Here is a 21379-nt window from a genome sequence, read left to right as displayed (position 1 = left end):
TCCTGTTTATTCCTGCCTAGAAAGTGCTGGAAGCTCAATTTGGTGAGTGCTTCAGGCGTTAACTCTGGATTAACACGTCCAAGGTTTATATAAATAGCTGCCCCATGTCTGTGTCCATGAGCAGGAGAACCCCCCCGCTGGCTGGGACAACACCAGCAGCTTACCCCCCCCCCCACTAAGACCTGTTAGCTTACAGCCTCTGGACCTCTGTGTCTCTGTGCTGGTTGACTGAGACAGTCTAATGCCTGGAGTCCTGGGAGAGGCTCTGCTACATGCCTGAGGCACACGTGTGGAAAAATTGTTGAAATGATTTGTGACTTTTCATAACTTTTTAGATATAATATACTTACTGGAGAACCATGAATATCCCAATAAGTAGACGTAAATGTAAACATGAATGTATTAGGTCTGCAGAATTAATTCAAATGTAATTGCAGGAAGCTAAATATTTGATAAAGGCTAAATATTTGTTAAATACAATGTTTCATTAAGTATTTTGGATCTGCTGAGATGCCATATTCTGCAGACCTAACTAAATGCTTTTGTTGCAGAAATTATCTCTTTATCTTTTTAATATATTTTTCAGTGATAATGAGAATAATGATGAAAAAGTTATCAATCCCTTGTGTAAAACATATCTATTAACATATCATTCATAATAATCGCTATTAGTAATATTTCCAAATATTATGTATGCATTATTTTCTGGCAGCATCTGTTGGCTTTTTAATATTCCCTTCAATTCCATATAATCACACATTATCATTGTCATTTAGAATGTCTATTTTGTGATTTTATTATGTTGTTTACACAAAACCATTGCATGTCTGTCCGTCCTTCAGAGGGACCCCACCTCTACTGCTCTCTCTGAGTGTTCTTCCATTTCCCCCATCTTTGGAGAGTTTTTGGGCTGCTGTAAAGCCTGCTGAGAGAAATGTATGATTTGCATATATGGAAGAAATACTGAGATGCTTAACTTAAGTACAAGTATACATACTATGGTCTTAAAATACCCCATTACCAGTACAATTACTGAATTCATTGCATTTTCTATAGAATATTATTATTATGTTTTTATCACCAAAAAATAAATGTAATCTATCATTTTAAAATTGTAGTTTGCGAACATTAGTTACTGCTTAAAATACTTGGTTGATTAGTAGTACAGTACTGCATCATATCACACTATCATGTGTTTTTATATGTGAAAAGTAACAATACGTGTAAAATAAATGAGTCAGATTTGCGTCCAAAATGTTTTTGAGTTGAGGTTTATGTAATAATCAAGTAAATTACAAGAATGTCAAAGTAGCACTAAACTACTTTTTGACATTCACCATTTGTAACGTTTTGTGGTATTGGGCAACATGCATTAAATGTGATAGTTTGATGATGGTATGCTTGTGTTTTGTTGCAGATCACATCCCTGCAGACCTGCGGGACCCCTTCTACACGGACCAGTATGACCAGGAGCACATCAAGCCCCCCATCCTGCGGCTGCTGCTGTCGGGGGAGCTGTCCTGCCGGGTGTGTGCTCTGATCTTGCCGGGGGGGCAGGCGGCCGCGCTGCACACACACCTCTCCGTCCTGCAGGCGCTCAGCAGGAGGGGCGTCTACGTCCTGGAGGCAGGAAACAGTCCTGTCTCTGACCTGGACCTCAGCTCCTCCCCCATCAAGATGGTGGGTACTGAACAGATTATAGAAGAACATTAAAGCAACAATAAGGACATGGGGGGGGCCAAACTGTTTTCACTGAGGGCCACATACAGAATAACATACAAAGGGCTGGGCCCCTCATAGAGGGGAGGTATATTGCCTCATAAGTTAAGCTAAGTTATAAGTTAGCTAAATCAATCAAATAAGGGTAAATTGTTCTTGATAATTGAATATGCTCAAGGAAAAAAACAGCCTATATCACAGCACTCAGTTAACAGGGTTTCATTGTTTTTCATTTTGTTACAAAAAGTGTTGGCAGCTCCTCCCTTAAAACAGAAGCGTCAGATTGCTCCTCAGTCGGGATGCTGCCCCCCCCCCCTTCACAGACCTTTATAAAGTGAGGACAGTCAGGGGAAATGGGAAGGGTCTATTTCATTCTTGTTATGAAAATAAGTTATTGGGATTCTTTTATCAACTAAGATGTTTTTGTAATATGTTATATGTGGCTGAATTCATTGAAAAGTGGTCTTATTAACACATGAATACTGTGTTATTACTGTGGGGGTCACTGGGATATATATGTTTTAAATCCCCTGGAGCAGAGAGAGGAGCTGTGGATTATTGTTATTGATTAATGCATCAGTGTTTCTTAGGGTCAAAAACACTAAACTCACAACTTCAAATGAAAGCGTTTAGTTTATTTAATAAAAGAGCACATGTGAAAAGTGACAGTAGCTACAGATTAGTTGCAATTTGGTGCTATATATATAAAAAAAAAATAAAAAAAGTTTTTTTTTAAAAACACCTTGAATTTCAGGGGGGGCGTGGGGCTCCGTTAGCGGGGCGCAGCGCCCCTCCAAGATAACGTTAGGGGAAACACTGTATTCTGTTCTCTATTTACATTCTTCCTCTCGGCAAAATCATGCAAAAATATAAAATTTCCTTCCACTGTTATGCGGATGACACACAGCTCTATCTCCCCCTGAAAACAAACGGTCACTCCGATATTAAGAACCTCATGAACTGCCTTGAGGAAATTAAGGGTTGGATGGCACAAAACTACTTGCAGCTACATTAAATGAAAGCAAGTCAGAAGTTGTCCTTTTCAGCCCCCCTGAATCCCTCAAAGCATTTACTAACAGTCTTGGCAACCTAGTGTCCGCCCTTGTCAAACCCCATGTCAAAAACCTTGGTGTTATATTTGACTCTGCCTTTAAGTTTGACAAACAGGTCAATGCAGTAGTTAAAGCCAGTTTTTTCCAGCTTCGAACCATCGCCAAAATCAAGCCATTTCTGTCTTCTAAAGATCTAGAGAAAGTCATCCATGCCTTTATTTCATCCCGCTTAGACTACTGCAACTCCCTGTATACTGGGACCTGTCAGTCATCTCTGTCCCGCCTGCGACTGGTCCAGAATGCCGCAGCCAGGCTCCTCACAGGGAGCCGGAAGAGGGTCCATATTACCCCCATTCTGGCCTCTCTCCACTGGCTGCCAGTACGGCTCCGAATTGACTTTAAACGTCTCTTATTTGTGTATAATGCCCTGAATGGGCAGGGCCCCTCCTGTGTTGCAGACCTTCTTATCCCATATTCTAGCTCCAGGCCCCTCAGGTCGGCTAACCTGGGGCTCCTGGTTGTCCCACGCTCCAAGCGTAAACTCAGGGCCGACCGAGTATTTTCTATTGCAGCCCCAAGACTGTGGAACAGCATCCCCCTCCCTATCAGACCGGCCCCCTCCATTGACTGTTTTAAATCCAGGTTAAAAACACACTTTGACTCTCTAGCATTTGACTCCTCCATATATGGCTGGTTGTGCCTGGGCCTATGTTTGTTGTGCATATGACCTTTCTGTATGTATGTTTATGTCGTTGTTCCTTTTTAGTTTGTACTTACTTATCTATTTATCTAAAGGTCGTGTCTGCTACCTGCTCTGTTCTGTACAGCACTTTGGTCAATGTGGGTTGTTTTTAAATGTGCTTTATAAATACATGTGATTGATTGGGCCACATTTGGCCCCTGGGCCGCAATTTGGAGACCCCTGAAGAAGGAGCTTTCATTTTGTTGTTTTCCCTGTCACTTTGTGTTGTGAGGTTTTGATTTTGCTAAGACCTGCATTTGTTTTGGAAGCGAGTAAAAGAGTGATCCCTCAGTGACTTCTGCTCTCTGTATGCTGTTTGTTGGTTATCATGCTCAAAATCACACAAAATCACACAAAGCTTTTGCTTGATAAACGTAGCCAATATTAGCATTCATTCGACTAAGGTTAGCAATTTATTAAGCTAGCTTTACTTTAACCACCACCATTAATATAAATTAATATATTGACTAAAAAACCACATCTCACAGTTTGTTTTATAAGTAAAACTAAATGAAAATGTAATTACATAACAGTCTGGAGGCAGAAGGCCTATTCAGGATTTGTTTTGTAGTTTCCTGTGAAAATATAAAAAAATGCTCTCGTGGTCTGCATGCTGTAATGCATACCTTTTTGAACATAGTTAAAATAGTAAGCTAATTCCTTCAAGAGTAAGAGTAGGCTGGAACAAAACAAAAAAAGAGTACACATTGGCATTTATTAGGTGATCAGATACACAACTCCTGACGTACTGTGTGCCTAAACATTTACCAATAACTTGAAATGATAGTATGTGGATGTTGAGTTACTACGGACCCCCTAGGGGACATGGAGAAGAAAAAAAAAATGATATGAACAAAAAAAAAAATGTTTGCGAGATATCGCAATACTTTTGCGAGATCTCGCAAAACCCCGTTGCAGTTTGTAGACGGTCCCTAAGCACTCCTCTCCCTCCTCCAGCTGCAGATTGTGACCAATTCTTGATGTTTAGCTCGGATGACGGCGCGTATCGAACTGTTCTGATAAAACGACTCTTTAGCTCGTTGTCTACCTTGCTATTATTGTAAAGTTGTGTTTGTATTTTTACAACGTTATTTTCACGAGTTATTGATCCGCGAAATTCAAATCTGTCAATAACTCAGCTCAGAGGGACGTGCATGTCCCGCGCTCTGAGTGTTCTCTTGAGGTGTCTTCACTTATGTGAAACCCGTGCCTATTGCCAAGCACTGATGTTATATCTTTATATTTAAGGCCAAGCTCAAAGTAAAATCGATGAACCACTCCATTGTTGTGGTTTCTGTGTTGCCGTAGCAGCCGAACTGACCAGGAAGTACATTGAGCTAAATGAAAAGTATTGCAAGATCTCGCAAAACCTTTTTTTTTTTCTTTTTTTTTTTTCTTCTCCATGTCCCGTAAATTACAGCCTGCTCCACTCCTCCTCGATTCATAATGCTTAAAGAATCATTAGATAGTTCAAAATCAGATTTTTTTTCCTGTAATGTAAATGAGGGCGCATCCTTTCTGTCTGGCAACAAGCTACAGTGACTTTGCTTTCCAGAGCTGAGTGTTGAAATTAATAATTCACCAGTAGAGGTTTTGCAGGTTTTAGGGTGTGAAAATAAAATATTCATGAATCAAAATGAACCAACATTTTTCATGTAATATGAAACCACTGTTGGAAATACGTACTGCAGGCTAGTGAGAGTCATCTTTGCTCTTTAATCATCACATTTAATAATCACACACACACACACACACACACACACACACACACACACACACACACACACACACACACACACACACACACACACACACACACACACACACACACACACACACACACACACACACACACACACACACACACACACACACACACACACACACACACACACACACACACTTTCCTTTTGTTCAGCTTTAGCTCACCCTGTTGTTTTGTATGACACACAGTGTATGAGTGTATATAACACACACAGCAGAGATTGTCTCAGGTGTAGGCTGACGAGGATTTTGCCTTTAGAAATCTGCCCGTTTCAGACAGGAAGTTCTGCCTGTTTCCATGGCAACTCAGCAATGGAGCATATTTTACCTCATGATACTGTAAAATCAGTTTTGTCTTCAATAGAAAAACACACACTGTATGTACACTGAACAAAAATATAAACGCAACACTTTTGTTTTTGCTCCCATTTTTCATGAGATGAACTCAAAGATCTAAAACATTTTCTATATACACAAAATAACCATTTCTCTCAAATATTGTTCAGAAATCTGAAAAAATCTGTGATAGTGAGCACTTCTCCTTTGCCGAGATAATCCATCCCACCTCACAGGTGTGGCATATCAAGATGCTGATTAGACAGCATGATTATTGCACAGGTGTGCCTTAGGCTGGCCACAATAAAAGGCCACTCTGAAATGTTCAGTTTTACTTTATTGGGGGGGTCTGGGGGGGTCCGAAAACCAGGCAGTATCTGGTGTGAGGGGTAGGGGTAGGGTTAGGGTAATGTTGTGAATCGAGTGGCCTGTGTTCGTCGTCCATTACATACGCCTGCCCATACCATAACCCCACCACCACCACGGGCCACTCGATTCACAACATTACCCTAACCCTAACCCTAATCCTACCCCTACCCCTCACACCAGATACTGCCTGGTTTTCGGACCCCCCCAGACCCCCCCCCAATAAAGCAGAAATGCACATTTCAGAGTGGCCTTTTATTGTGGCCAGCCTAAGGAACACCTGTGCAATAATCAGCATCTTGATATGCCACACCTGTGAGGTGGGATGGATTATCTCGGCAAAGGAGAAGTGCTCACTATCACAGATTTTTTCAGATTTGTGAACAATATTTGAGAGAAATGGTTATTTTGTGTATATATTAAATGTTTTAGATCTTTGAGTTCATCTCATGAAAAATGGGAGCAAAAACAAAAGTGTATTTTTGTTCAGTGTAGTGTGCAAAATATATATATATATTTTTTTAATTTGTATTTGAGGCTAGGATTGAGGTTCTCTAAAGCAGTTTTGTAATATTCTATGAGATTATTACAGTGAAATGGAGGAAAACCTTGAACAGTACAGCCATTCCAGTATTCATTTTTGTATTGCCATATATGCATGTGATTTATGGAGATAGATTTCTGCTGACCGCCCTCTGCAATAAAAAAGAAACTGTTTACAATGTTTGAAGCAGAATATGAATAAGCATTCTTTTTCAGATAAAAACATGAATTCAATTTTTTATTTGGAAAATGATCACATTATCTTCAAAGAGTTTTGACTTTTTGACTTAACAATGCTCTGGAGTTATACAACATGTGTAAACAATAATGCACAGCAATACTGCAATCTACCCCTACAATAGTATAATACTAATTGTAGAGGAAACTTCTGTGTAGCAATGCAGTGGGAGTCACCGACTCAGGAAGGAGACACGGTGGAGCAGGAGCTTTGATGTCAAACACTGATGATTTATTTGGAGTTATGGCCGGAGGATTCACATCACAAATCACAGCAGTCACGGTCTGACTGCACGGGTGGGTTGCTACGTCAATTCTGGAGCGCCTCTCTCTTGTTAGCCCATTTAACTGGTTTCACAGAGAGTAATCAGCATATTTTGATAAGATAGCTTTAGACAGTTGGGCACACTGAGTTACTTATGGCCTCGAAGATGTCATACCTTGGAGTCCACAAACAACAAAGAAGGAAGTGTCCCAGCACACCCACAACAACAGACCATCTGTGACCTAGTGTTGACCGGTCACAGAATGGGAACAATAACATTATGGCTGAAGCAGCCTGTGTCCTTAAAGGAGATAAACAGACGTCAGGGTTGGTCCTGTACGTCATATCTAGGAGTCTAGGTCAATTATTTCCCTAACAGTCCACTCTTTTTTTATCATTTATGATAACCTAAAATATTAGTCTAATAATAATTTGGTCAATAATTAACTCAATAGGCGTCTCCAGATTTGAGTGTGGTCTCACCTTACATTAATTACATCACAAAGTAGAATAAGATTAAAACATTCAATCACAATGATTGATACAGCCAATCATAATAGGAAAAATCATCTCTCATCAGTGTTTGATCATCTTTCGTCAAAAGCACAATAATGAACACACATAAAACACAAATGCATAAATAGCTAAATATTTGTTTTAAACTAATATCCTTTATCATTTAACATTAGTTAATTTCACTCATCAAACTATAAAATCAAAACCAGCTTGCCGCTTTAAAGATTTACTTCAAGGCAATCACTAGTCAAAAGCATTTTAAAACTCAGGATCGTAAGAGATCCAGCTAAAAATTCACAGTTAGAGTATATAATTCACAATGGTGATTTGATCAATCTGTAATCTACAAAATTGCAGTGTCCTCAATTTTAGGATTACTTTAAGAGTCAGGCACTTAGTCAAATCAATACATTCATTTTAGTCAAGTACATTGTTCAAAATCTGAAAAGGAAAAGTTAGGCAAATATTCAAAGACTTGTACAAACCTGGAAAGGAAGGATTAAACATTCTTAAAACTTGAATTATTACATTTGTAAATGCTACCACTAATCTGTACCAAATTAAGTCTATCAATTATTCCTATTAGCCATACTTACCTGAGCATCTACTTATGGTACTTGGAAAGGATACTTTAAATTATATTTCTCTAATTTGAGGATCAAATATGCTACATAATTGTTATATGAAATATTATAAATATTAGTTTTGGGCCAAAACTGAAATGAATCCAGTACTTGAAACATCATTGTAGGTCTTTCTGTGCATGGATAATACATTAAAGAGTAGTGTTGTTAAGCCTGATTGCTGGACGATTAAGGATATTAACATTATCTGTGATAATAGTAGAAATATCTTATTATTCAATCTGAAAATATTAATTAATTAATTTACTTTAGTGCGAAAGTGTAATCTGATCCGGCAAAACTATATTAATCACCACTATTCAACACATGTCTGGTCATTGGAAATATAAAGACAGTCATTAATTGTACATCTGTAAACATCCAAGATATAAAATCAATGCAAAGTTCATCTTTGTACGAGAGCTGGAAGAACATGTCCTTCAGTCTTTCTGACTCGTTCTCCTCCTCTCTTTATGACAAAGAGTGTCTGGTGTGTGTAAAGGCATCCTGATACTGTAGATTAGCACTGAGGTGCTGATTGGCTCAAACTCTTCGTCATCAGAGCGCCATATTTCAACCCCCCAATTGCTCTGCTTTTGTGTGGCTCATCAGTGAGCACTGTATGATCCCCCAGTGAAACGGAGGCTCATCCGCCTGCATTCCTTCTGCTATCTGCTTGAGAGCAGTGCAACTGCGTATTCCAAGTGGCGCATCCAGGTCTCCCCCTGTGATGGGAGAGGTTAGGAAGACATCTGCTCCTCCAAGAAACAAGGAACCTTGTATGAAGCCTCTGAAGTCCTCGCTCGTCCCGCAGGGTTGTCTGCCTGAGCCCACCGAGCAGAATGGTGAAGAAGCATCCCATCTCCTCAGATAGTTGAAGATTAGAATCCTCTCATCTCGAACGACCTCGTGCCTCCTTGCCCGTGGCTGGGGGTGCCCTCTGCAGCCGGAGAGTGTGATCCTCTCTCTCTGACCCTTGGCCTTCAGAGCTGTCCTAGTTATTGGGTTAACACTTGATAGGGATGTTTTCCTGAGTGCAGACAACTCAAAGTAATGGATTAGCACATTATCATTTAATTACAAAAATAGGATAGGCCCCTCAGAATTATTAGGGAGCCTTCCTGACACATGCACATGCATAAATGTAAGGTTTGTGTTGGTCATTTAACATGCAAGAATCATCAGTCCAAAGTAGAGATATTTTATTGTAATTTAAAGGTGAGCTAACCCTGCGGATATCACCCCTTCTCAATGATTCTAAATGTTATATTAATTCACCATTTACCGTTTGATAACATATTAGTTTATCAGAAATATTTTCCTCTTCCATAAAACAGGTTTGAGAAATAAATGTTCCAATATAAAATCAATTACTCAATATAATTGACTCTTCCCTCCCTTTTCTTACATATGTCACATATGAAATAATAACTTAGGAGTCTATTTAAGCATGGTGTAATCTATTACTCGAGAAGACTCAGTATCACCTGTGTGCAGCTTACAAAAACTATTGTGAGAAACATAGATTATGCAGGAAATGTATACTTTTGTTGAAGAACAAAGCATATCTGATTTGGGAGTAAAAACGTCATCCCCCTTAACATCTGAGTCACCACTGAAGGCATAGCATGAATGATAGTGGGCGTCTGAGGGTGTTATTACTGAGAAATGTCAAACAAATTCAAAACCTTACATTTGAAAACAGGTTTGCATTCCTCCACTTAAAGTGACGTTATCATTGGAAACAATAAAAGCTAATTGTTTTGATGTAGAATCTATCAATTGAATCGTTAGAGCAGAACAGAATGGTCGTATTGTAGCCTGAGTACCGTGCAGCCTTTAGTTTTACCAGGTGGAAACATTGTCCCTATAATGTGAATACATGTAGAACTAAGAGGCCCCTGACATTAGGCCTGTTTTAAAAATAGTAGGGGCTTTTAACAGCTTGCCAACCTACAGGCATCCTCTGCATAGCAGTATGAATAGCCTTAAAAAAACAACCCACTCTGCGGTAACGAGAGTCATGTGTCTGACCCAAATGCCCTAAGTGAAGCCGTTAGTCCCATCTGACTGACCCAAGGGTTGGTGCTGGTGTGACAGGGAGGCTTCCAGGTGTTCAAAGCAGATGTCAAGCTTTCAGTTCATGGCTCGGTGGGGGGGAGCAGACCCATGTGAGACAGTATCAGTTTGAGGAGCGTCATTGTCTCTGGGAGCAGGGAATGGTGTCCATTCTCGGACCAGACCATTAATGTCATTTCATGTAGAGCAGCCATAGCATCTCTGTGACTGCACTCAGCCGGACTGTAGCAGGGTAGAACTGGGTGACTCTTAGTGAAGCCGTCCAAGGCCATAGACAAAATGGAACCACGTACTAACAAAAGGGACACGAGGTCATCAATGTCTCTCTTTACCATTGGCCTAATTGCACAACAAATGAGTGGGGAAAAGAAATGTGGAGCACTAATCCATCATGTGAAATGTTGAGTTAATCTAAATAATTACTTATGGGTTGAAATCAAATTAACATTAGAACTAAAGTCAGTCAAAATTGGACTTTCCACGGATCAGAATCTAAGCAATACACCATTTTCCCAGCTCTGTAATGAAAAGGATAACAAGATTAGGTACATTACAGGAGTGTTAAAACACCCAAACATGCACACTTATCTTATTCTAGTAGAGATTAGAGGACAAGGTCTAATGTTGTGAACAAAATGATCAAGTCAAAGTTATGTTGTTTATTATATGTTATGTACCACATTTAATTTAATAATTAATCTTGAATTACTAATAACTTTAAAGAAGGCAACAATTTGGATAAAGTGAATACTCATCCAAAGTGTGTGTGTGTGTGTGTGTGTGTGTGTGTGTGTGTGTGTGTGTGTGTGTGTGTGTGTGTGTGTGTGTTGTGTGTGTGTGTGTGTGTGTGTGTGTGTGTGTGTGTGTGTGTGTGTGTGTGTGTGTGTGTGTGTGTGTGTGTGTGTGTGTGTGTGTGTGTGTGTGTGTGTGTGTGTGTGTGTGTGTGTGTGTGTGTGTGTGTGGGGGGGTGTGTGTGTGTGCTTGTCTGGCCAAGGTTTAGAACATTTGGGACAGCACAGCAGTGAGAATGTTATGAGAACCAATCTGTTGCTTAGACTAAACTCGAAGGAAGCTAGACTGGAACATTTTAAATAAATCAAAACACTTGCACATTAATTAAATACATTTGACATTTAGCTCGAGCTGGGTTCAATACTTTTCTTTATGGTATTTAAAATTGGGCTCGAATAGAACCCCTGGATTTGGCTTGCAACACAAAGTGATACTGATCTCTGTAGGACTTGGAAGTGTCTTAAAGCAATATAATCTTATTTTCTTCTTACACCTACAGCGCACACCCTGAACAGTGGGCTTCTTGTTTACATTTTCCTCTGCACACTCAGATGCAGGACATAAAAACACTCTTTTGCTATTTATTTTCATTTTGCAGCACATTTATGCGACCAGAATTTTGCTTTACATCTTTATATTATTTATTTTTCTCAAGTCATTTACTTTTGGTGAGATAACTAAAGTTTAGTTCATTTTACCCAGTCTATGGACTGATTCATTATTAGTTGTTACAAAACATACACAAGACGGCGGGTAGACAAACCAATATAGACCCCCCATACAAACAATCAGACAAACAAACATGAACTCGTAATAAACGCCAGCGCGACAGCAAAGCTCATCCAGCTCAATTTAGTCCGAATTAAGAGGTCTCAGAGGGGGTGGGGAATTATCTCCAGTGTGGCGTCTTGTCTCACGCACCCACCCTTGTATACAAGTTATAGATCGGTGCCTGAAAGCCGTCCAAGAGCGATAACTAGCTTATCCTCTTGCGACAACCACTACTCTTTTCTAGTGGCGCTGTGCCCCCCCGATCGGAGCCCACAGACTTTTCCCTCTTCCCTTTCTCTCCAAACGACAGCCCAGTTGACTGTAGTCTGATACGACCAGCCTATACACTTGCTATCGAGTTCACTTCAAGATGAAACATAGTTTGTTCTATGCTTGCTTGCCACTACCCACCTGTGATCAATTAGCCTATAATTTTATGTATGCACCCCTGACCGCCACCTGCTCCAGGGAACTGTGGCGCATCGGGTGATGCACGCACTTCGCGCTGGCCCGCCTTACCATGAGAAAGCGGTCCTAAACAATGAGTGCTTTTAGACCGTCCCATTTGTAGTAAAGACGGCGGTGTTGTGAGTTAAAGCCTATAGACAAAAACTGTGACTTTCTCCCTCTCAGCTGCACTGCTCCAGCCCCACAAACACGGGGAGGTTTTACACACACACACCCGCGGCTGCAGCTGGAGCCGCGTTTTACAGAGAGGCGATAGCAGTATTATATCTCTGGCTGCTTATTTTCAACTGCTGTGTTTGGCCGTTAAAACCCTCAGAATTCGGCGATTTGTCCAATACAAATCTTTTACATTGCTTTCAATTCACACAGAAGCTCCACTTCACTGATGCCTTTCTTTAAGGTCTCTCTAAACATGAGCTGTGTATGCTTGTATGGCACTTCCGTCCCGAGCAGCACACACAGAGGAAATCAGCCAGGACTGAGTCCCCAGACACTGATCTCCTGGGTTTATTATCCCCAAATGTTCATTAACCAAAAACGAAACGCAGCCGCTCAGTGTCACAGGTAATTTTAGGATACCGTCAATCACAGATTCTGGTAAGGCAATGTCCAAATGTAGATTTGAAAATCACACTTACCAGCTCTGAAGATTTGTTGGTATCCTGCCGACAACGCCAATTTGTAATGGAAACTTCTGTGTAGCAATGCAGTGGGAGTCACCGACTCAGGAAGGAGACACGGTGGAGCAGGAGCTTTGATGTCAAACACTGATGATTTATTTGGAGTTACGGCCGGAGGATTCACATCACAAGTCACAGCAGTCACGGTCTGACTGCACGGGTGGGTTGCCACGTCAATTCTGGAGCGCCTCTCTCTTGTTAGCCCATTTAACTGGTTTCACAGAGTAATCAACATATTTTGATAAGATAGCTTTAGACAGTTGGGCACACTGAGTTACTTGCGTCCGTCACTTATGGCCTCGAAGATGTCATACCTTGGAGTCCACAAACAACAAAGAAGGAAGTGTCCCAGTGCACCCACAACAACAGACCATCTGTGACCTAGTGTTGACCGGTGACAGAATGGGAACAATAACATTATGGCTGAAGCAGCCTGTGTCCTTAAAGGAGATAAACAGACGTCAGGGTTGGTCCTGTACGTCATATCTAGGAGTCTAGGACAATTATTTCCCTAACACTAATAATATTGAAACAGTGTACAAAAGCACCAGCTTAAAACGGAATAGACTTGCAAAAAAAGCTATGCAGCATTCACATTTTGTTCAAGAATGAAAACATGTAACAGTATGGATGAAGCTGCAAGTATTTGGCACAGCTTTAGTATTTACTCATATTTACATGCAGTATAATTCTTGTGATGGTCATTCTTCCAGAGCTCCCACATCCACCTCATCGATGCCCTGATGATGGCCTACATCCTGGAGATGATCAGCGTGGAGAAGGTGGTGTCCAGCGTCAGACGCTTCTCCAACGTCAGTGCCTCCAAGGAGCTGCCGTTCGACCTGGAGGACGCCATGTTGTTCTGGATCAACAAGGTGAGAGCAGAGCTGGTTTCTAACGAGTTGGATCTGTGCTTTCTTTATCTGTGCTGATCTACAGTGTGTTTGTGGCTGCAGGTGAACATCAAGATGAGGGAGATCCTGGAGAAGGAGCTGAAGATGAAGCAACATTTGATGGAGTCGCCCAGTCACCAGAAGGTGTTTTCAGCTTCCTCTGTTCAATTGTGTTTATTGTCTGTCTGGATTCTACATGCATGCATCCTGTCCTCACTGTTTGCATGAGGGGGTTTATTCATTGGATCTAGCTGGTTTATGATGAGCACCTCACATCACAATCTGATCACAGAACACATTTCAATTGTATTTTTTGTAACACTTTAGTTTGACGTTACTGAACTGAACTGTAGTTGTAGATACTGTACAGTTCTCATAATATGGGGGCTTTGGGGATGTAAATAAAGTAAAATGTTGCCATGGAGAGAGCAGCAATGATTAGTCGACTATCAATAAGTTGATCGGCAGAAATACTGTGTCAATTGTGTTGATCACTATTTGTTAGCGTCATTTGTAATGCAGATATGGCAGAACATGCTATTTTCAGGCTATAAAACATAGAGATGTTCTCTATCATATCATTTTAAAGTTAATTTCTTTGGGTCTTGGACTTACAAATCAATGCATTTAAAGACATTAACTTGGCTTTGGGATTTACATTCATCAGTATTTTCAGACATTTCATAGACCAACAGTTAATTCATTTCAGTTTAATAATTCAAATGCCATAATGCTTATTTGCTTACAATGAACTCTAATGCATCCAATCATTGTCCTCTTATCTGTCTAACCCTTTGTCTTTCAAATCAGATGTGTCTCCACGTTAACAGGAGAAAATCTGATTCCTTGGCTGCGTCTCACTTCGGTTATTTTTCATTTCCTCGCTCCTCGGTCTCGGTCTCACCGGAAGTTGATTTGTCTGCGCCATCTTGAGTAGCGTCCCAGTGGCCTTATTGGTGCCTGAGGATTGAGGAGCGAGGAGCGAAGATCGAGGAGCGATAACGGCGGAGCGATAACCGAGGAACCACCAGACCATCCTTCGATGAAATCCTCAGACACTCGCCCCGCCCCCTTACTGTGTATCACTCACTGATTGGACGATGCAGTGCATGCATTGATCTGATGCTTCTTGACATGAGAGCAGTTTCCCAGCGGAGTGAAGAAAACACATGAACCTCACGAGAGTCACTCATATCTCTTTTTCTTCTCTCAATTATTTTATTTCTATTGTGCACTCTAATCAATATTAATCAAACTATTGTTCGTTTATACATTTTAAGAATGGCGTTTATCTTTTTTGAGAATGAGTTCTTATTTTATTTTATTTATTGGGGTCTACAACAGATGATACAAATGTTTGTGTCAGTAAATGTGTACTAACAGAGGCGGGGGGGGACAGAGCTGCTGTCAGACGATCAGCTGTGCAGCGTCATCACAAACGGACGTCGCCGTGACGCTCCGGAGGAAAGGACGTCCCATTGCTCTTAAAACTCATTTCCCTTCTTCTCGTGGTTTCCTTGCGTCTCTCCATGCTTCCCTGGTGGGAGGGACTAGTCACAGGGAAACAACGCAAGTGAGGGACGCAAGGAATCCATTTAACCGAAGTGAGATGCAGCCCTTGTCACTGTTTCTGACCCTTGACCTGTCTGCTGCTCTTCCTGTTTGTGTCTCCCCAAACTCTCCTTTCCTTCCTGCCTCCTGGATACTAGTCTCCCTCCAAATGGTACTGGAAGCTTGTACCTGTAAGTGCAACCGCTTAAAAAACTTCCTGTGTGAGTGTACGTATGTGTGTGTGTGTGTTAAATCAGACCGAGCAGAAAGGAGCCAACAGTGCCCCTTGGTGGCAACGATAGGCACACCGGGCATTATTACCATAATGCCTGGAGAGGAGTCCCATCATCCACACAGCTCGCACCATTTCATTCTTTCTTGCATCACTTCATTAATTTCCTCCCACTCATTTCTCTCCCTCCCCAGCCTGATATGTTGCATGCTCTGGCCAGCAGCTTATATGAGCCCGTGGAGTTCTCTCAAATGGTAATGTACTCACCATCGAACCTTTCCTTTAATTAATCCTCACCTTCATTATTTCCCCTTGTGTAATCACGCATCACATGCACCAGCTACTGAACCCTCCTTAGTCTAAGACTCTAAGTGATCATTAGGGTTGGGAACCGAAACTCGGTTCCAGATGAGAACCGATAAGAAAATGCCGGGTACCGGGTACCCATACAAAATACACAATTTCGGTTCTGCTTAACGGTTCCTAAACGCGGTAGACCCTGTATTCCAGCGGGTCCGTCTGCACCGCGGTGCTGCGGTGACCCGGTGGAATACAGGGCGGACCTGGAGAATCACAGAACGGCCGGTCGTCAGCGGGCCGTTGACGGCCGGCTCGGTACGCTGACGGCCGGCACCGCCCTTCATTTTTTTAAACGGCATCATATAAATTGCGCTGACAGGCGACAGAGGTCCACAGTTGCCCCGCAGCGATGCTCCCCCGCCCTCCCGTAGACATTTCACGAGCTCAGTCACTTCATAACACCAAAGATAGGTCGCGGTAAACACTCTGAAGTGAGGCTCCACTAAAAAAGAAAAAGAAAAGGCAAAGTGTAATGCCTGTTAATAGCTTGCCACAGGCAAAGCTCAGTTAAAATAAAGCACAGCTATTGTGCAATACATTTGTATTGCATGTATATTTTTTAGTAACAATTTCAGTTAAACCTTTTAAGAATAAATATATTTTTGTTATCTAAACGTTTGACCTCTTTATTTTACAATTTTGGAATCGAAACGGGGAATCGATAAGAACCGGAATCGATAAGCAGAACCGGAATCGAAATCGGAATCGATACATTTCAAACGATACCCATCCCTAGTGATCATACTTGATGGTGGTCATCCCTTATGAGTGATGACAGGCTGATGCACAATGTGATCCTCTCAAATATCTTTGCAAAGGTCAAGCATCAGATTTCAGTCACAGAGACCTACCCCAGAAAAAACATCCCTATTCCTCCACCTGCACCCTGTTTCCACCGAGTTGTTGACAGAGATTACTGCAGCCTTTCCTCACCAATAATGTAAAACCACTCAAAGGCTTAGATTCGTGTCGGACAACATTATGGAAGGGATGTTTCTTTACCTTTAGCCTGAAAGCACCGTTTTATTTTGTTAGCCATGTGTTGCTCAACGATAAATTCTCATTCTGAAATCTGGCATTACATCCACATTGTAAAACAAATCTAAATATTCAGCCACGACCATTGAAGATCTTTGAGTTGTTTCCACTTTTGTCTTCCGTCAACATGTTGCGGGACAATTTAAATAGATTGGATCAAATTCAAACCAGAATCAGAAATCCTTTATTTTCCCGCACAAACAGCATTACAGCAAAGGTGAATCAAAAGGCAAACATAAAAAGAGTAAGTTAAAGCAAGCAAACGCTAATACAAATAAAGACAATTAAGTAAGTAGCAGCTTTTTAAAAGGTAGGTGAAATAAGAAGCTATTGAGATTTTATATAATGTATTTGTTCCACATACCAATGATAACAGCTGACTGTAGTAGCAGCCAGAATAACAACAGTAGCAGGAAAAGTTACCTTAAAACATTTGATTTCACTTAAGGTTCTTCTATAATGTTGTCAGATGCTTTGCAATTGAAATGAATTTGAAAGTTTAAACAATAATCTGAGCCTGTTGACGTTGCGACATCACAGCCCCTCCAGAAGCTCCCAGCTTCAGCACTCCCGCTCGATACTGGACCAATTTCATAAGTTGTCCTCCCCATTGCTCACTTAGACTGAAAGACATGGGAAATGATGGTTAAAAAAAATACAAAAGAGACCTTTTAAAGAGAGCCAGTGGATGCTTTGTGATGGATGTTGTGTTGGTGTGTGAGCACGTGAGTCCTGATTAGATATATGTGTGCACCTGGATAAAAATGCTCTCCTCTGGTTCAGGTGCGTTACCGTAGAGACCACCTGTCGGGGCGGACCCTGCAGCACTTCCCCCTGCTGGACGACCTGCTGAAGGACGTGAGTGACGGCACGGCGCTGCTGTCCGTCGTCCACTTCTACTGCCCGGAGCTCCTCAGGCTGGAAGGTGACACTGCACTGTGGAGATCTGAGACAATGAGCAAAAAACTGCTTTCTGCTCATTCTGTCTTTTTTGGTAGCTTTTCTTGGTTGTTTTGTTTCCCTCTGAAGATGTGTTGCATCTCTTTGGAAGCTTTATAGATGAGATTTTAGATAAGATATACTTTATTCATCTCAATTTTGGAATACAAAAAGAACGTGTCTTTGTCATTATTCGGTTGCTTTTTGGCTGTTGTTTTTTCTTTTTAGGTGTTTTGTGTCTCTTTGTCTTGATTTCAGACCTTTCTCGTCTATATGGTAGTTTTCATTCACTAATAATATTAATAAACTTTATTTATATAGCACCTTTCATGCAAGATGCAGCCCAAGTGTTTTACAGATACATAAATCTGTAAAAAAAAAAAGTGAGGAACATAATTAAAAACAAGTTATAAACAAACAGCAAGAGTTAGATAACAGAACCATAAAACATGAACAAGTGATACAAGTAAAAATAACCCCAATTTTGGGGCCACAGAAAGCAGCCTCCCCAGATGTCTTGTTTAATACTTTCAGTATTTCTTATATAAAGTCTTGTACATTTTTAAAAGCACTTTAAAATAAATTCTGCAGAGGGGAAATGTGATCCCTTTTTTTTTGTGTTTGTTAAAATCCTGGCCACAGCATTCTGAATTAATTGCAATTTATTTAAAGATTTTTCCGGGACACCAGTAAAAAGAAAGTTCCAGTAGTTCAAGCGACTTTTATTAAAAGCATGTAAATCCATTTCAGCAGCATTCTGAGTTCAAAATCATCCTGGCAATGTTCCTTAAGTGGAAAAAGGACGTTTTTGGAACCTTATTTTTGCAAAATGACTCCCGGGTTGGAAACTTGTGTTTTAATATATTTGGACATGCTGGAAAACACTGACTCTACTCTCTGCCGTTCTACACTCTAATCTGTGCAAGTGACTGTAGAACAGATACTACTGACATGTCTAAAGCTAGATCCAGGAGAATGTAAGCCTAGCTTTAAGACAGGAAGCCTGGGTTACTCAAAGTCTTAAAGGTCCCCTATCATGCTATTTTCAGGCAATAGCATAGGTCTCAGACATATAAAATATATAAAAAACATGTCTATGAAGTGTTTTGCTCCAAATACCAAACCCATCGCCCATTCTAGCCATGCTTCATACCCCTCAATTTCACTTCCTGTTTCAAAAGTGCTGATTATAGGTATAAAGCTTTAAAAAAAAAAAAGAATTGATAAAAAAAGAGGGGGCTGAGCTCATGCGGGACATGGGGCCGTGGGTCCACATTTCCGATATTACGTCATATCGGACGCAAATCTGGATCAGCGCCGTTGTTCCCCCGTTTTTAGAGATTTGGGTACGGAGGAAAAGAGAGAGGGGTTTATTTTCTGATGCTGCGTGAGTTCCCCGACGCACCGGGGACACATATTCATGTGTAGAAGACATCAAAAAGTGCATTTTGCATGATAGGTCCCCTTTAAGTTAACAGCCGATTGGCACCTTTAAAATGAACTTATTAACACACTTTGAGTACATTTATTGTAGTTCTTCTAAGATAAAGCTAGTTTTTTTCATATTTAGCATACACATATGAGTGCTCTTAGTATTATCTTATCAAACATGTTTTAAGCATCTCACATAAGAAATAGGTTTTGATATAGCATTTAACTTTAACATGATATGGTTTGAGCCTGGGACTATGTACCATTGTTGTCCTGTGTGCAGATATCTGTCTGAAGGAGGTCCCCTCCATAGCAGACAGTGTGTACAACATCCAGCTGCTGCAGGAGTTCTCTAACGAGTACCTGAACAGGTGCTTCTATCTGAAGCCTGAGGACATGCTGTATTCTCCACCAGTGCTAAAGGTGAGCCCAAAGAAAATGAACAACAACTAAAAGCAGGTTTCTTTCATTTCTTCCTAATGTGATCTCTGTGCGTTGCAGAACAACGTGATGGTCTTCATCGCTGAGCTCTTCTGGTGGTTTGAGAGTGTGAAGCCAGACTTTGTACAGCCTAGGGACCTTCATGAGTTCAGAGACGGTATAACACACGCTCTACTTCCATATACCGGTTTCTTATTCATCAAACTGCTACTGGCTCTTTTAACACTAGAACCGCCAGGGGTCGCTGTATAAAATGTACCCGCTATTAGAATGCATTGATTTTCAAGGTACAATGTTCTTTTATTTATCATACAAGAACACAGGGTTAACAATGAGTTTTGATCGCACAGTGATGAAACTTATACCAATAGAATCTGTGGATATATGAAGTATAAAATATCGCTAAAAGTGTCTCTCTCTATCTATCTATCTCTATCTCTCTATAACGAACCGCAGTAAACAATAGGCATTGCTATAGCAACACGTCATGTTTATGTTTACACGTGAGATCAATAGCGTGAGAATCGCTGCATTTTCTATAAGGTAATGGCAATTCTTGTTGGCCATTTTTTCAATCTGACTTCATATTGACAATTTTTAACAACAGAGGGTGCTACATAACACACTTTCAGGAAAAGTCACGGACTGGGAGACTTTAATATTTGATTGAAAAAAAGTTACATACATAACATACATAAGAAACATCTGCGGGTAAAATGTACCCGTTGGCGATTCTAGTGTTAAAGATTGCATCGTATGTTATAGGTCTTTTTCTAACGGTTCCCTTGCTATTATTTTCCAGTGCGATTGCTCCTGCAGCCCAAGAGTTCAAGATCTAATATTCCCATCTCTAACGTCACCAAACATAGTTTCCTGACAACATCGAACTCTGCCGACATGTTGACCACGCCTCCGAGCCCCGACCTCAGGTAACACCCACAGACTGTTTTTTCACGTGATATAAAACACAAATAGTTTAAGGAGTTAGGCGTCCCGTATATATTTTAACGTTGTCAATCTCATGGTTATAATTTAAAACATACAATAGAACACATTACTTAAAGGTGACCTATCATGGTGCGTCAGGGAACTCACGCAGCGTCAGAAAATAAACCCCTCTCTCTTTTCCTCCGTACCCAAATCTCTAAAAATGGGGAACAACGAACTGATCCAGATTTGCGTCCGATATGACGTAACATCTGAAATGTGGACCCACGGCCCAATCAGAAACGTTGCTATCAGAAACAATGCCCGACTGTTTTGGACGTAATATGGTCGGTGTTCACATTAGCATCGCTAACACTCAGAGCTAACCTGTACTGGAGAGCATGTGTGTGAAGAAGCAGGAAGTAAAAAGGAACTCACCTTGTGGTATAACCGGCAAGAGAGAAAGCCTTTGAGCTCCAGACTATTTCAGAAATAATCCATGATAATCCATGATATGGTGTTTCATCACGGCAGCATTTAGTTTAGACAGTAGCTGCCGGGTCCCGCATGAGCTCAGACCCCTCCTTTTTATTTATCATTTTTGTTTTTAAAGC

At 40.9% G+C, this 21379-nt stretch overlaps 1 protein-coding gene across 9 annotated transcripts in view; it reads left to right on the top strand.

The window, feature by feature from the left end:
• The window catches only part of LOC117556762 (calmodulin-regulated spectrin-associated protein 1-B-like), a 52602-nt gene that overhangs the window by 17885 nt on the left and 13338 nt on the right, over positions 1 to 21379 (top strand). For 4 of the 9 annotated variants that reach the window (XM_034232262.1, XM_034232266.1, XM_034232261.1 and 1 more), the window contains 8 exons: positions 1418 to 1680; positions 13667 to 13828; positions 13910 to 13990; positions 15824 to 15883; positions 17811 to 17952; positions 19681 to 19820; positions 19899 to 19995; positions 20641 to 20767. In XM_034232262.1, coding sequence (XP_034088153.1) covers positions 1418 to 1680; positions 13667 to 13828; positions 13910 to 13990; positions 15824 to 15883; positions 17811 to 17952; positions 19681 to 19820; positions 19899 to 19995; positions 20641 to 20767 — 1072 coding nt within the window. Of the gene's footprint in view, positions 1 to 1417; positions 1681 to 13666; positions 13829 to 13909; positions 13991 to 15555; positions 15589 to 15823; positions 15884 to 17810; positions 17953 to 19680; positions 19821 to 19898; positions 19996 to 20640; positions 20768 to 21379 lie in introns of all 9 variants that reach the window. The other 5 variants (XM_034232264.1, XM_034232267.1, XM_034232263.1 and 2 more) reach the window with 2 other exon arrangements.

This window comes from Gymnodraco acuticeps, unplaced genomic scaffold (assembly GCF_902827175.1).
Source record: "Gymnodraco acuticeps unplaced genomic scaffold, fGymAcu1.1, whole genome shotgun sequence".
NCBI classification, from domain to species: Eukaryota; Metazoa; Chordata; class Actinopteri; order Perciformes; family Bathydraconidae; genus Gymnodraco; species Gymnodraco acuticeps.
Note: the sequence above shows the minus strand (reverse complement) of the source record. Positions and strands in the feature narration are given on the sequence as shown.